The 16807-nt window shown below is 42.8% G+C and overlaps 1 protein-coding gene across 1 annotated transcript in view; it reads right to left on the reverse strand.

The window, feature by feature from the left end:
* The window catches only part of Scin (scinderin), an 87043-nt gene that overhangs the window by 11279 nt on the left and 58957 nt on the right, over positions 1–16807 (reverse strand). The window contains exons 8-13 of the mRNA XM_028872278.2: positions 15095–15310; positions 12829–12950; positions 12320–12410; positions 8900–9070; positions 4040–4217; positions 3684–3805 (exon numbers count right to left, since the gene is read on the reverse strand). Coding sequence (XP_028728111.1) covers positions 3684–3805; positions 4040–4217; positions 8900–9070; positions 12320–12410; positions 12829–12950; positions 15095–15310 — 900 coding nt within the window. The remainder of the gene's footprint in view (positions 1–3683; positions 3806–4039; positions 4218–8899; positions 9071–12319; positions 12411–12828; positions 12951–15094; positions 15311–16807) is intronic.

The following is a 16807-nucleotide window of genomic DNA, read 5'->3' on the forward strand; positions in this document are numbered from 1 at the left end:
TTTTTAAAAAAAAAATCATGAAATTTGCAGGCAAATGGATGGAACTTGAAACAAATCATCCTGAGTGAGGTAACCCAGACCCAGAAAGACAAACATGGTATGTACTCACTTATAAGTGGACATTAGCGGTTATATAAATTATAATCATGCTATAATCTACAGACCTAGAAAGTCTAACAAGGAGGGCTTAAGATGGGATTCAAGAATCTCCCTGGAAAGGGGAAACAGAATAAATTTTGCAGGTGGAAAGTGGGATTGGGAACAGGAGGGATCAAGTGTTGAGGGGGTGGATACTGGGAAAAATGGGGGGAAGGGAGGGAGGAAATACTGGGAGAAATGACTGGAATTGGGGGGCATTTCTGGGTTGAGGTGGAAACCTAGAGCAATAGAAACCATGGAATCTGTCACAGTAACCCTAGCAAAGACTCCTAGTAATGGACATGGAGCCTGATCCAGCCATCTTCTGTAACCAGGCAAGGCCTCAAGTGGAAGGCCTGGGAAAACACCCCAGCCACAAAACCTTCAACCTACTGTTTGCCCTACCTGCAGAATGTTCTGAGACCAGAGCCTAGCAGCATGTTTATCAAACAGACCAGAGAGACTTCATCCAGCAACTGATGGGAGCAGATGCAAAGTTCCATAGCCAAACATTAAGCAGAACTTGGGGAGTCCTGTGGAGTAGATGAGGAAGGAACAAAGGAACCAGAGAGGACAGAGACACCACAAGGACACGGCCCACAGAATCAACTGACCAGGACTCAATGGGACTCGCAGAGATCAGGGAGCCTTTTGGGGTCTGACCCTGGACCTCTGCATAGTTTGGTGTTCTTGTGGGACCCTTTCCTCCTACTGGGTTGCTTTGTCCAACCTTGATGTGATGGTATGTGCTGTTCTTATTGTAGCATGTTATGCTGTGTTTGGTTGATGTCTCTGAGAGGTTTGCTCTTTTCTAGGGAGAGGTAGAGAGACTGAAGAGGGGAGAGAAAACTGTGGTCCAGATGTAACATATGAGAGAAAAATAAAAAATAAGCAAACAGGGGGCTGGAGAGATGGCTCAGAGGTTAAGAGCACTGGCTGTTCTTCCAAAGGTCCTGAGTTCAATTCCCAGCAAATACATGGTGGCTCACAACCATCTATAGTGAGATCTGGTGCCCTCTTCTGGTCTGCAGAGATACATGCAGACAGAACACTGTATACATAATAAATAAATAATTTTTTTTAAAGCAAACAAAAAAATTTATAAAAAACAAAGATTTAAATATCCCTTTTTGGCTGTATATTAATTTTTTTACACAAACATTAACACAACAACCATATGAATTAAATACTGTGGTTTTCGACATTTAATGAATGAGAGCATGAACACAGAGCGAGTAGAGAAGCTGCCTAAGGTCACCCATCAGGTAGGTGGCATCACATATATAGATTGGTTCTAAATGCTGTGATTTAAACAGTGGGCTCTACTGCCATGTACTAGTCTATATGCTTAAGTCTGTTTCCCAGTGGTTATTGTAAGATCAAACACATATCAGTAATAATCCTTTTCCTTAAACTGTGAAAGGAAAAAGAAAGTTTCCAAATATCACATAAGAAAACAAATAGACACAGAAGAAACGAATATTTCTGATAATGGTTAATATGAGCATGAGCAGGAAGAAGGAGGAGGAGGAGGAGAAGGAGAAGGGGAAGAAGAAGATCAAAGACTAGTTGAAACTAATAGATGGTTATAAAATCTACGAGTGAAGCGAGAGTACCTGTTTTGTAAATTACATCTTCCTGAGACTGTGGGGTGCTCAACTACAATCGGCAGACTACAATGTAACCCCTACACTTAAGGCTCAGAGAAGAGCACAGAAGAGGGGCAGAAAGATTATAAAAAGCCAGATGACCAGGACCCCGTAGGGTAGCAGCCTAGTGGAAAATCACCCTGTCCTTGGCTTGCATCCTGGGACTTGCATCCTGGGTTCCCCGCACCATGACTCAGAGTTAACGGCCAAACAATAATCCTAGCCGTGCTGTGCATTTCCACTCCCTCACTGCAGGTGCCCCGCTGCACAGCAGGTGGCCAACTGCGGTCCCAACAATGAATATTTATCACTAGCCATTATTAGATCTTCAATTTTCAGGTTAAACCGTTTGTAAGCTCCAAGTATGTTTTATAAATGGACAGTTCCTTTAGCACACTATTTCTAGTAATGCATCTGGTGAGCTCTTGGGAAATTTTGTGTGGTGAAAATTAAGTTTGTATTCACTAGGATGAAAAGAATCCCTCCTTTAAGTTCACACAAACGTCTAGCAGGTCGGAGATGGTCACACATTTCCGATTAAATGGAGGTAAGTGGATACAGCACAGAATGAAATTTCAGAACCTAATATAAAACCATGTAAGGTTATGGACTGCATGTTTGTGTTCAGTATCAGGAGGTGGAGGCTGATGTGAGGTAATTAGGTTTAGCTGAGGTCATGAGGACAAGCCTAGTGACAGGAACAGTGTACTAGGAAGAGACAGAGTCAGCTCACTGGCCATGTGATGATGCCAGAGAGCTCTCCCAGACAACAGATATGCTGGTGCCTTGGTCTTGGACCTCTCAAGCTCCAGGACGTCATGCTTGCTGTTTAAACATGCCAGTCTACCACATTGGTGTCAAAATAACTTACTAAGACTCTGTTGTGTACAATTTCCTCCCAGATGAAACACTCCATCTAGGAGGGAAGCTCATTATGACTCAAGATGTTCTAAGGGAGGTGAAAGAGTCCACCCTGCATTAATAAGCTCAGGAAGTAAACAAAAGAAAAATTTCAGGAAGTCCCTGAAACTGATTAGATACATTAGCCCCTTCCTCCCGAAGCATATATAAGTAGCAAGGACTGCTGAGAGACACTCTCAGGCCAGCTGAGATGCTTGGAAGAGACGTTCTCCAACCCACTCAGCTGCCTGCAAGTCATGCAGAATGCTCCAGGTTTCCAGTTTTCTTGAGCCGTTGTTCATTCAGGAGTTGACTTTTTATGATGTAGCTAACTTTAAATAATTTCTGCTCCTATAAATAACACCTAATAAAACTCAGTGGTTTACCAAGTTGGACTTTGGTAGTATCCTTACTTTGGACTGTCATTGGTTCCCTATCTGTGGTGAATAGACGTTTATTCTCATCTCCCTAAGAATAGTGCCACACAATAGACGTTCACAGTCTTCTAAGTTTACTTTTAATTGCCTGAATTATAAAGGAGTATAAAACAAAACATTCCTGTTGATGTCAGTTAATTTTCAGGAGACCGTAAAGCTCTCTGTGACTTTTTTTCATTCAATCAACCTGGAGATAATTTCTATTCCTCTGTGAAACCACATGGAAATTTTACACTTAGTTGAAAAATGATGGCCCTCCCCAAAAAGTATCTAATTACTAAATGAGCAGAACCAGCCACCCACAGTTCACAAAGACAAACTAAATACTGATACAGGTATGAAGTAGTTATTTTAAGGGCATTTTGATTTATATATTACTTTAGAATTTTCTAGATGTTTCTCACATCATTGGGCCTTAAACTATCCGGTACAGAGTGAAGATTATCACCCGAAGTTTACAGAGAAGCTAACCTGGGACTCACAGAAGCCACACATCTGGAAGTCCTTGGAGCCAGCACAGAATGCCTAACATCAGGATTGATCTATTTAAGACACTTACAATGAATCTTCCGGTTTTGTTGGAGCAGCCATAAAGTCGAGGTGGGTGGTCTTCAGCCCGTGTTTCTAGCAATGGCGAGGTCTGGTAGTCTCCTCTCCCTCCAAGAGAGTTCCAGAACTCCTCTACGGAACACACAATGAGTTAGCCAATGCATAGTCAGGAGAACATGCTTTGTAGGATTTTACATTAATGGCAATATTATCTCACTCTAACTTAATTATACCAGATGTCATCAACACTTTTGCAATTAAAGGCGGCATCCTTACACAACTCTAATGATGAAAAAAATGATTATTGAAAGAAGTCAATTAAGCACACTGAATATAAAATTGGTGACCTTGACCCACAGCACACACCTGGTTCCTGGCCTTCCTGAATCCTTGCAGTTTTGCACTTGAGAACACCAGCCACATACTCTGCTCCTTTCTCCTCCTCCTGACTAGCACCTTTTCCTATCCAGATGAAGCCATTGCTTTGTGGCAGTTTTAGGACAAAGGCGTCATTGGAATTCAATGAATTTGCATCAACATCAACCTAGAGCATGAGGGAAAAGTAACACAATGATTCAAATTCACTACTGAGGCTATGCAGAGCCATCTAGAACCTTCTTCCTAATCCCAGGAAATTAATTCAAGACAGAGATGCAATAGACACCTGAAACACTGGAGTACAGACCCCTTGGTCCATGCCCCATAATGTTCAGCTGCCTTCAGGCAGTACAGCAGGGTTTAGAAATTGGCAGTCTCTACTGGATGTTCCTCCCCACGGGAGGCCGTGCCTTCTTGTGGGTGGGAGAGGGAGGCTGGGGGGGGGCAGGAGGAGGGAAGAGGGGGATCTTTGATTGGTGTGTAAAATGAATGAAACATTTTCTTAATTAAAAAAAAAGGAAAAAAAAATTGGCAGAGTGTGGTATCCCAAGCCTTTAATCCTAGCACTCAAGAGGCATAAGCAGGCAGATATCTGTGAATTCAGGGGCTAGCCTGAATTACATAGACCTTTCAGGGCAGCAAAGACTACAAGGAGAGACCCTGTCTCAATTAATTAATTGATTAAAAATGAAAATAATTATTAATTATATAATATACATATATTATATATAGTAATATATAAAAATGAAAAAAAAATTAATTAAAAATGAACAAATAAGCAAGCCATCAGTCAAGAATTGAGGGTTTTGGCCAGACATGGTAGTTCACACCTGTAATTCTAGCACTCTAGGAGCTGAAGCAGAAGAATCCTGAAAAGTCCAGCCTAAGCTACACAGAAGACTCTAACTCAGTAACAAGGCAAGAGGGTAGCAAGTTGGTTCAGTGGTTAGGAGCCCACACTGCTCTCCTGGAGGACTTGAGTTGGGTCATCAGCACCCACAACAGGCAGCTCCCAATTGCCTATACCTCCAGCTCTAGGAGATCCAACATTCTCTTCTGGTTACCAAACATGGTAGACAAACATGGCAGACAAACAGCAGATTCTCACATAGACAAACACAAAAATTAAAGAGCAAAAACAACCCAACTGAGGACTTGACAAAGTAATACAAATAATATTCAGAGATATTTCAGGAAACAAGACACGTGACACATCAACAGAGGGTACAATGTCAAACGTTAAACAGGGCAAAGCTGGTCCACCTTCCTCCCCACTAAAGAGAGGGATCCCCAAAACCCATAAAACAGACAGGGCAAAGAGGTGACTTGAGGTTCACTAGAGTCGTTTTCTGACTTAGATAAATGCTGACTCTAATTATAGATCTGTGTGGGGATGGGAAGCAGCCCCGACACACACCTCTCTAGTAACCTGAAGCTGAAGACACTACCTCTGCTCTGCCAGGTGCAATTTGGATTCCTGTGTCCCCAGATGAGGGCGCTCAGGTGGGTTAGACACTGACCTGTGGGTGTGGCCTATGGAAGCATCAGGCAGGGACAAGACCCATGCCATCTCTGGCCTGGCCATGATCATGAGCATTCTAGGATGGGCTTAGACCTAAGACTCTGTGGTTTGTGACATCGTAACCACATCTGTGAGAACTGGTCTGGACACACAGTCATATAGCTGTGCATGATTTTCTAAGTAATTGTGACGCTGACTATGATATGACTCCCAGGGAGACCAGGAACAACCAGTAATCGAGATTAAGACAAAGCAACTAGGAGGGATGAGGAAAACAGGAGTCTGGCCAACTGAGACCACAGTCGAGAACATGTCAAGAAGGCTGGGGTGACACACTGTGCCGAATGATGCTGCCTGGCCCACCTCACTGGACTGTCCAGATCAAGGCATCTGCAGCAGGAGAGATGGATCTTGCCAGTTTGTAAGGGTCTGACTTGGAAAGAAAAACTAGAGGAAAGAATAATGGCTGTTGGAGCTTTAAAGACAAACTCTGGGGATTGGTAGCACTCAGAGAAGTATAATTGTCCACTTTCAGCAGGAATGAGGCATCCTGGACCAAGCAAGGAAATCATCAGGCGAGATGATGGAGAACGCTAGCAACTGGGTCTGGATTTCAGGACTTTTGATCTATCTGTATGTTTCCTTTCTAATGCAGAAGAAGCAGCCAGGAACATGAAGAAAGGTGACAAGAGCCTGGTGCCCAGATTGGTGTGAGACCAGGGAGGAGAACTCTCTAGTGTTTAGGAAGCATCAGCTTCCCAGGAGACAAGACAGAAGGTCACATGAGATCATCATGACTGACATGTCAGGGAAACTGAAGAGGATGCAGCAAGGACGTGGGGTGGTGCACTGAATTCAGCTGAGGACGCCTCCTAAAGAAAGGCCGACTATGGAGGAGACCAGGAGTTGAACAGTGGGACATTATGCTAATCTCTGCATCATTCCAACTTTATAGTATATGTGCTGCCGAAGCCAGCACAGTGGAACATTATGATCAGTTCTTCCGTATAAAATCAAGTGAGTGTCCACAGAGAAGAACTCCTCTGTCAACATAATGGGTTTTTAAAAAATAGTTATGATTGAAAAATGATAATCTATACCCAAAGTCCTGCAGGTGAGATTAATATGGAGGCCCAATTTTAAATGACGTGAGCACATAAGATCATCTTGGCCTGGAACACTTAGGTACTTAGAGGCTAGACAGAGTAAATCCCAACAAAAGCACCCTGGAGGGGTGGCTGGCTTTTTGGAAGAACATTCAGGAAATGTGGTGACACAGCCGTATCAGAAAAATACGTCCAATAAATAGTTCAAGTTGACTGTGGCGAATTCCTGTGGCAGGTTAATCAAATCAAGATCAGGGAAGTGGCCTTTGAAAGCGTTGTTCTCATTCACCCAGCTTACCGTGTTCAGGCTATCAAGAATGTGTGCTCTTAGAAGGACAACAATGATGGGCCCCAGAGACAATCTGGAGAAAGCAAGAGACAGTTTCTAAAGAATTTGCTTTCAAACACATCTCCTGGTTTCAAAATAAATGATCCAGGATCCAAGAATAACTTAGTCATAGATACAAGTGTCTGCAGTCAGGATGGACTGCAAGAAGAGGAACTGCATGGGGATCTGCTGCCTGCAGTCAGGATGGAGTACAGTATGTGCATGGGGATCTGCTGCCTGCAGTCAGGATAGAGTACAGTATGTGCATGGGGGTCTGCTGCCTGCAGTCAGGATAGAGTACAGTATGTGCATGGGGATCTGCTGCCTGCAGTCAGGATAGAGTACAGTATGTGCATGGGGATCTGCTGCCTGCAGTCAGGATGGAGTACAGTATGTGCATGGGAATCTGCTGCCTGCAGTCAGGATGGAGTACAGTATGTGCATGGGGGTCTGCTGCCTGCAGTCAGGATGGAGTACAGTATGTGCATGGGGTCTGCTGCCTGCAGTCAGGATGGAGTACAGTATGTGCATGGGAATCTGCTGCCTGCAGTCAGGATACAGTATGTGCATGGGGATCTGCTGCCTGCAGTCAGGATGGAGTACAGTATGTGCATGGGAATCTGCTGCCTGCAGTCAGGATAGAGTACAGTATGTGCATGGGGATCCGAAATCAAAGGAAGGGTCTAAGCAAACCAGAGAGGGGATCGTAGGCAGAGTAGAAGAACAGGGGCTGGAGCAATTTGACTTTGAATAGGAGCCGTACTTTTTTATTCCATGTAATAAGTATTTATCAGTTTAGCAAATCACTGTAAGATATATACTTTATGAGTAACATTGATATTAATTGATAAAACAGCTCATCACTTTTATATGTTTCTAATACATGAATTATTTTAAAGATACAAATAGAAAAATTTTAATTATTTCATAAACCAGAAGAGAAGACAATATCTATGTACAGATGTAGCTAGTAAAATTGTGGAAGAGCAGATATGGTGATCTCTGTGTGATTACATTTATGTTCTCTTTGAGAGAGAGGAACTGATGTGCAGGAGATTGTTGGAAGAAAAAAGACAGGATGAAAGTGACAGAGGCCATGGCTGAGGCCATCACAATGACACAGAAGGACCAGCTTCGCAGAAGAGGGTTGTGGGGGAGGAACCGCAGGGGAGTGGCTGCTTTGGCAGGGAAAGTGGGGGGCGCCATAAGAAGAGAGATCGGGTGGAGGGCCTGAGTGAACAAGGGCACTACCTTGCCCAGCCCCGTCGGGGTGTGGGGCGGGGGTTCTAGTGAGTGGAAACTGAGAGAAATTACAGCTTCCATTGAAGAGGGTTGCTGGAGTCAGTCCTCAGAGGACAGCCAGAGATGAAGCAGGAGGAGTCTCAGAGAAGTTGCTAGTAGATCGAGGAATAGACTGACTGAATTTTCAGAGCTCGCCGAGTGGCTCCTAAAAACTGAAAGGGTTTAAAAGACAGCTCTAGATCTGGGGAGACCCAGAGCAATGGAGTGCTGGGAGAGACCTGGATTTCAATGGCGACTAGAATTCAAGGTGTGGCCAGATTTTCTTGTTCAAAGGGCTTTCTTAGATGTCCCCAGGTCTCATGGTCATCTGACCACGCCTCACAATCCTACCCGAGACCTTTCAAGATGGAGCTGGAGCTGCTTCGTGCCCCTTTCCAGCTTCACTGGCTATGACACTCCAAAACCCATGTTTGGGTTCGGTGCGGTTGAAAAGCTGAGCTGCCCTCTCATTCAGTGTCTCTTGTTCTAGTTTCTCACGATGTTGAAGTAAAAGGCATCTACTTGCCAGGGTGCAGAGGCCAATACTCCTAATGGCCAGGCGTGTTGGAAAGTCCGTACCCAGAGCATATTTACAGAATGCATAGCCTTACCTCCACAATTCTGGTAATAGACGCCAGGTTCCTCCGAACTTGAAAGAGGCGAGTAGGGGGAGCCGGCGTCTGTCCCCCTTTCCGGGATGTTCCATTCTTATAAATAATGAGTGGTTTGTCTTTGAACAAACTCAGCAGGTGAGCGGGCTCTTTGCCTTGAGAGACACGGACCTGGGTGCACAGGGCAGGGGAACAGAGTATGAATAAGAGTTTCCAGAGGCCAGGCAAATGGAAATTCGGAGGCATGCCCAACCATAGGGGCCTGGGGAATACTGAAAATGACTGACTTCGTAAATGTGGTTCAACAAGTACACATCCAAAAGGGTGAGCAGCTACTTATGAATTGTCTTCTGGCTGGTCGCACAGTTTGGAAAGTGTCGGAGGGGGTCCTGAAAACCACTAATACATCACATAACCTTCAAAAAACAGCAATTGCCCACAGGAGGAAGGGGCACTGATTAAGGTCATGCTTTCCTCTGAAGGAGATTGGAGAGGGGGGAAAAAGTGGATTAAATTGTGTAGTAAGTTGCTTAAATACTGCCAGGATACTCCACCAAAAATACAAGAGCAATGGAGAACTTCAGCTATTCAAAAATAATTACTGTGAACCACTGCCATCTAGTAATTCAATAAGAAATTAGTATTTCGTTCACTGTAGGATTCAGCTGGCTAGTTCCAGGAAACTCGTTAATTGTGTATCACGTACTGTTCTGTGAACTCTCGAAGCACAATGTGTAGCTGCAAACGTTTGAATCGTTTGTGAGAAACAGCTTTAAGCTCAACTACATAACATAGGTGATATCTCTTCTAGCTATAAATATCACATTCCAATGAATGAAATACTTGATTAGGAATGGAGCAGCATGCACCTGAAGAATCCAACAATTTTGTTAATTGGGTTTTTTTTTTTTTTTTATAAACTTGGCTCATGTGCCCTTTATACACAAAGCCAGCTTGCTTTATATATCTATTTGTTCTTACCAAGATGGAAAGACACCAGCTAAAGACCAAGTTCAGCCTCCACATCCCCATCTTACATTCTAAATTATCCGAATCATCTCTCTGCTTAATTACTACACTTGGAAACCAAAGCATACATTTATAAAGGTTTGAAAAACAAGCAAGCAAATTATTTCACTTTTTTGAGACAGGGTTTCTCTGTGTATCCCTGTATCTGTTCTGGAGAAAAACAAAACAAAACAAAAAACCAAAAAATAACTTTTATGCCACATAGAACGTGAGCTCATCTGACATGAGACATGAGGTAGCTAAGCTGACACATCCTTCTGAAGAGAACACTTCACGATGCTGAATCAGAACCATCATAAACAGGCCAATGGAACTGTCTAGATGTTTTTCCCAGCACATGGGAACAAATAGCATCAAAACCTACCCAAGAATGGTGGTAGGGTAAGCAACCGGATTATAAAGCGAGGAAACAGAAGAGAGAGACAGAGGTCTCCAGAGATCTCCAGCTAGGAACAAGCAGGCACGTCTCTGCAGATAACAAGAGTAGACAGAAACGCTGCAGGCAGAGAGCAAGGAGCTGAACAGGCAGACCACATATTTCCTGTGGTCACTAACAACGGTCCTGAGTTGTGGCAGACACTCCAGCATTAGAGGGAAAGCAGAACTGAAGAAAGAACGTTGATACCGAAACCCGCTGGAAACGGCCTCTTAGACACAGCAGAGAAATCTACGTAGGTGCTGATACTGTCTGCTTACTGTCAAACGTTAGCTGTTGCCCCTTCATAGACACTGTGTGTGTGTGTGTGTGTGTGTGTGTGTGTGTGTGTGTGTGTGTGTGTGTGTGTGTGTGAATGTCAGTCATTTTGGCTCAGGGTTCAGTCATTCTCAACAATTTGTTTTTCATTTTCAGAAATACCAAATGCAGGATCGATCTCTTCCCTCCCTGGAACCACCTCTCTTCCTCTGAGTCTTTTCCTTTCCTCCCATTCCTCCCCTTCCCTTCTTTCCTCTGTTCTCTCCCCTCCCTACCCACTTCTATCCTTTTTCCCTCCCTGACACTGTCTTCATTTTTGGCCAGAAGACTTTGTTTCAAACAAGATTCTGGTCCCTAGGAGGGAAAATATGGATCTATGTATCTGCCAAGGTTGATTTCAGCTTGCCTGTGTGAACCATGATTTACGGATTCCTTTAATTGAGAGTGTATAAAATATTGTTCTATGTTTTTATGAAAATGTATAAAATATTGTGTATGTTTTTATGAAAATTATTCAGTTGTGCTTACTCTGGACTGTTGTGTTACTTCTGTTGCTTCTGTAGGAACTTATCACACATAAATTCATCATCTTACACTAGCCTAGAAATTTGAAGCGAGTTATTGCCCTAATTTAGTCACTGGGTTAAAATCTACGGGAGTTTAGTCACTAGGCTAGTACCTGGCTAGTGCAGTATGATAATCTAAATGAGAATGGCCTCCATGGCCTTATGTCTTTGAATGCTTGGTCTGCTGTCAGTGGAACTGTTTGGGAAGAATTAAGAGGTGTGGCCTTGTTGGAGGAGGTGTGCCACTGGGGGTGGGCGTTGAGATTTCAAAAGCTCATGCCAGGTTCACTGCCTGTGGACTAGGAAGCAAACTCTCAGCTCCTGCTCCAGCACCATACCTGTCTGTCTGCTTCCATGCCCCCACCATGATGATCACAGATTAACCCTCTGAACCTGTGAACCAACCCCCTGTCAAATGCTTCCTTCTATAAATTGCCTTGGTCATGATGTCTCTTCATGCAACAGAACAGTAACTGAGACCCGAAGGGACTCTAGGGTGTTTTTTCCTTGCCCTTTCCAGCTTCCAGCGGTTGTGTTATTCCTTTCTGGGTCTCTTTCTCCCCTAAAGCCAGCAGTTGGCCATGGAATCTTCACCACACTACATCCTTCTCACTCTGCCTGTCTCACTAGTTGACTCCTGAGGACCCTGATCAATGCTTTGCATCATGCAGGAATCCTGAATCATCTCCCTAATTTGGGGCCAGATGATGAGCAATTATGATTTTTGTCTCTGATTTTAATTCTCCTCTGCTTTATAACATAACATTTTCACAGGGCCTCCAGGTTAGGATGTGCACATAACACGTAGCTCTGTCTATTATAACTCTTTGTTCATAGCTGTAAATGTCAACTGACTGTGATATATGGTGGATTCTAAAGAGAAGAGTCCCTCTGCTTTCTTCTCAGACTCTGAAATTATTAGTTTTCTGGTGTTTTTATATTGACTTTGGTGACTTTCTCTTCTCCAGAATCTGAGATAACTAGTGTGTTATGAAATGTTTGAATTTCATAATAAAAACAAATCAACGTAAAAATTTCAAAATCCCTTTGACTGTGGGAAGTGAGCTTTCATTAAGAAGTAGGCTAGACAAATCTGAAATTGTGTGAGTTGGGAAGGTAAAGCCTACCAACCTGCACAGCCTGTCCTCCAAGGGACCGATCCAACTGAACAGTCAGGAACGCAGACATGGTCAGCTCATCTCTTGTAGCTGTTGCTCCTTGCCTAGAGGAATGTAAGCAAATCACACTGGCTTGAGTTAACATTCAACACCATCTCATGAAACCACTTCAAAAAGAGACTTAAGATACCATGAAAAACCAAAAAGAAGTGACGGTTCATCATGAGCTGAGCAATCAAAGCTACAGGTGTTTTGTTGGGTACTAATCCTGGATTGTCCTATGGATTTCTAGAAATATATAGAGTGGACATCTTCATCTCCAGTTTAAAGAAACCGGGCTTAGCCCCTAATGTGACTTTGCTAAGTAATCATGTCTCTCTAATGCCTGTTATTTTGGGAAATCATCCTCATAGTGCACATGATCTGAGTACAGTTGCCTTCTGTAATCAAGGGATGATTCTACCTCATGCTCCATGGAGGTCAGTCATGTGGAGCATGACCTGTGGGCTCTGCAGGACTCACCACGTGTAGATGATCTGCCCTCTGGCGTAAGTGTAGAGGATAATGTAGCAATCACCACCGTAGAACTCGCCATGGGAGTTTGGGTCGATCTGGACCCTGCCACTGTTCTCCACCCGCCAGATCTGAAAGAGACAGAATAGACCTAAACCATTACAAGTTCACTGACCTAAACTACCACTCATAAGCCATAAATAGTTTCCACTTGTGACTCATTATCAAGCAATGTTTAAGTTATTTTTCTAACCAGTTTATAATCAAGCAAAAGCAAGAAGATTAACAAATCTGACAATTTCTTGACTTTTAAAAGCTTCTATTTCTTTTGCTTCTTCCTCAATATTTAGTCAGTTCTGGGGATTTTGTTGTGGATGGTTTTGTTTTTAAATTTTATTGTCATTTTGTTTTGAGACAGGATTTCACTATGTATCCCAGGTTGATCTTGAATTTAAGATTCTTCTGTGTTAACCTGGTAAGAGCTAAGATTATGAGCATGTACTACCAAGCCCAGTAATTCTGAGACTATTGGTGTGTGTGTGTGTGTGTGTGTGTGTGTGTGTGTGTGTGTGTGTGTGTGTATCTGTGTGTATCTTTAAATTCATGAAAATAATACGGTACTACTACAATAAAAACTACAATTCAGCTCAGAAATATGCTTCAGCTTTAGAGTAAAATATTTTTTCGTCATTTGTGAAAAGGTCAGTGATGAAGAAGCCATCAGGCATTGCACTGTGCACCTGCGACACAATTCCTCCCTCGTGAGTGAGGGAGGAGGGGGGTAGGACTGGCTTTGGAATGTGGGGTGAGCAATCCCGGGGAACAGTGCAAGGCTTCTAAGGAGGAGCATCCCTGTGCCATCCCTCTAGAGACCAGAGGGCTCAGCAACACAGCCTCACCAACCCCAAGAGCCTAAACAGAGCCACCGGGGGTTAGCATCCCTGGTGTGGCTTAGGAGGCCTTCTCTGAGAAGCTGTGGCCAGAGCTAAAGACGGCACTGTAGTCATAGTGGGTGCCGAGGAGCTCCATCTGCTCAAGTGCATTCCAGGCAAGCTGCCTGTGCTGAGCTCAGAGAGGATACCCAAGCAGGACGAGCTGCAAACAGGAGGCTGCTCCCCTTTGATGGTGGCATCAGAACATTTATGATCTTGTCATTTCCCACCCCCAACACCTATGCAGTTCTTTGAAAAGAGGAAAACTTAATCTCTAAGTTTAACAACTATACTTGGTTCAAGCATTGTGATAAGACCTAGAAATGTAAATATGAAGCATTTAACTCTTGTCCTTAAAAAAACTGATGAGCTGGGTGGTGTTGGCGCACACCTTTAATCCCAGCACTTGAGAGGTAGATCCAGGAGGGTTTCTGTGAGTTCAAGGCCAGCCTGGTCTACAGAGTGAGATCCAGAACAGGCACCAAAGCTACATAGAGAAATCCTGTCTCAAAAAACCAAAAGGGAAAAAAAACCTGAGAGGTCTAGGAGAAATCTGTTAGTAAATAGCAATTCTGTGATACATATGGGATAAATTCTGTGAAAAGTATCATCTCCAAGCACAGAGAAAGGCCTTTTCAGTGCGGACAGCCAGCTCCTCAGGAGAGGCGTAGCTGATACTGATGGAGTTGCTAGGAAAGGGATGGCTTGACAACAGTCCATGAAGAGTGGGGATGCTTCAGATGGCAAGAGGAGGCCAAGGCTCCAATCCTGAAGCTTCCAGCAAGGAGGAAAGCCTCCAGAAAGGCTGCAGGGCCATGAAGAGGCTTTAGAGGAGGGATTATATTACCCAGGGCCCACTAAGTTAGATCATTGGAGAGTAGACTGAGTTTGAAGAGATTTGAGCTTAAAACAATTAGGAGAGTTGTAGCAATTTTGATCTAACCTGTCATAATCAATACATTCAAGTTGACTGCTCAGAAAGGATCTGCTTTGAGCTCATTTTGTTTCATGAACACTTCCAACAGATAGGGGGAGGAAAAATGGGTGGTACATTCTGAGTACAACCTCTACAACCCCAGATACAGACTTTCTGATAGAAAACGCTGCTGCATCCACCACCTTAATGTCAGCATGTACATGTGCAAATGAGCCTGAAGCCGAGCAACAGCACTCCAGCTGCAACTCCACGACTCAGTGTATAGTCTGGGGTCACCTTCCTTACCAAGTAAAATCCACCTCTTAAAAGGATTCAAAGATTGCCAAAGCTATATCCCTCCCCTCCCAGACAGTGCTGTAACAGGGCCTGATAAAAACACCGACAGAAAGAGAAAGATGTAAACTACCTCCACTGTGCCAGAGCCGTCATCCACCATGTTGTGCTGGGCTGCCATCTGGGGAGAACTGTGCAGTTTGGATGCATCAAATGGGATCTGCTGTATGCGAGCCACTTTCTCTGTGATGTAGACCTTCCCAAAGCCATCGCTCTGGTCTTTATCCTTCCAGTCCTTAAAGAACTGTTTGAAAATCGGTGTTTCACCACCTTCGGGAAGAACCTGAATCTGCAATTCAAAATAATAATCAATGGGAAAATAAGAGACGGAGAAAAATATCTACTGTAGGAGAAAGAATGGAGTAATGAAAATACTGTTCTTGTTTCTATGACTGCACTTGCAACTTCGTAAGTCTGTGCAGCAACCACAGTCATCCAACCTAGGTTTTTCTCACGGCCAACGTCATTGCTGCTGCATGTGAAAGACAAAGATGAGAAGAGGTTTCCTGTGTTACCACTGAATCAGTGTTTGTTCACATTAGGTTCACAAGAGATGGGAGCAGGAAGAAATTATCCCACTCTATTATTTGTGCCAGGATATATATGGAGAAAAAGAGTGGCTAGTCAATGTCCGAGCCAATGTGGAGGCAACCAAATATAATGAGGGTGTTACCCAAGTCTTCACAATAGGCTGAGAAATGGTTGATAGTCTTTGTGCAAGTTTTTATTGTTTTTTGAGATAGTTTTTTTTTAGTTTTTTATTTAAATTTGTTTATTTATATATTTATAGTATATATAATATTGAATTAAACATATTAAATACATTTAATTAAATATATCATATATTATGTATTACATATATTATATGTAATTATATTTTTATACATGTGTAATATGTAATATATGGTATATATTACATTAGTATATTACATGTATATGATACATATTATAATAATATATTATTAAACATATTAAATTTAAAAATATATATTAACTTGGTATACTTAAAATAGTATATAAAATGGTATATTTAAATTGCTATATATATATTTAAATGGTATATTCATATTGGGATTGTGATATAGCAATGCTATATTTAAAAAGAATAGCTAATAAAAAAAGGCAGAAATAAGCAAACACACAGACAAATCAAAAATTTCTATTGTGGTGAGCTGTGGTAGTCATTTACATTTTTACAAAGTCTTAATTCTATGTCCTTATTTTGCCATTAAAATATGAAAAAATATTTTAAAACCTGACCAAAAGTCACTACTAAAGTCAATAACATTAGCAAGATAAATCCTTGTGAAGAAGACTGATATACTGCTTTCTTTTTTATGTTTATAAATTAATTAATTAATTTTTTTTGAGATAGGTTTTTATGTAACCCAGGCTGGCCTCAAACTCTCTATGCTGCTGAGAGTGGCCTTGAACCGATCGCCCTGCATACACCTGCTGAGGGCTCCGATTACAGCTGTGCGCCACCACACATCCAGTTTCCTGTGGTACTGGAAATGGGGTCCAGAGCTTCATGTGTGCTGGGCAAACACTCTACCAACCACATCCCTAGCTCTGGGTAGCCCACTTTCTGAGAATGTTCCTCAAAAAAAGACTACTAGGGATGGGCCATGCTCAACTGGAGAATGGCTATACACACACACTCTCATGTGCACGCACACAGACACACAGACACACACACACAGACACACACACTATTTTGAAACAAACTTTTCATGAGCTTTGTGAAGATGTCATGACTCTCAAGTTTCAATGTTTTTTCCTAGTG

This window comes from Peromyscus leucopus, chromosome 14, assembly GCF_004664715.2.
Source record: "Peromyscus leucopus breed LL Stock chromosome 14, UCI_PerLeu_2.1, whole genome shotgun sequence".
NCBI classification, from domain to species: domain Eukaryota; kingdom Metazoa; phylum Chordata; class Mammalia; order Rodentia; family Cricetidae; genus Peromyscus; species Peromyscus leucopus.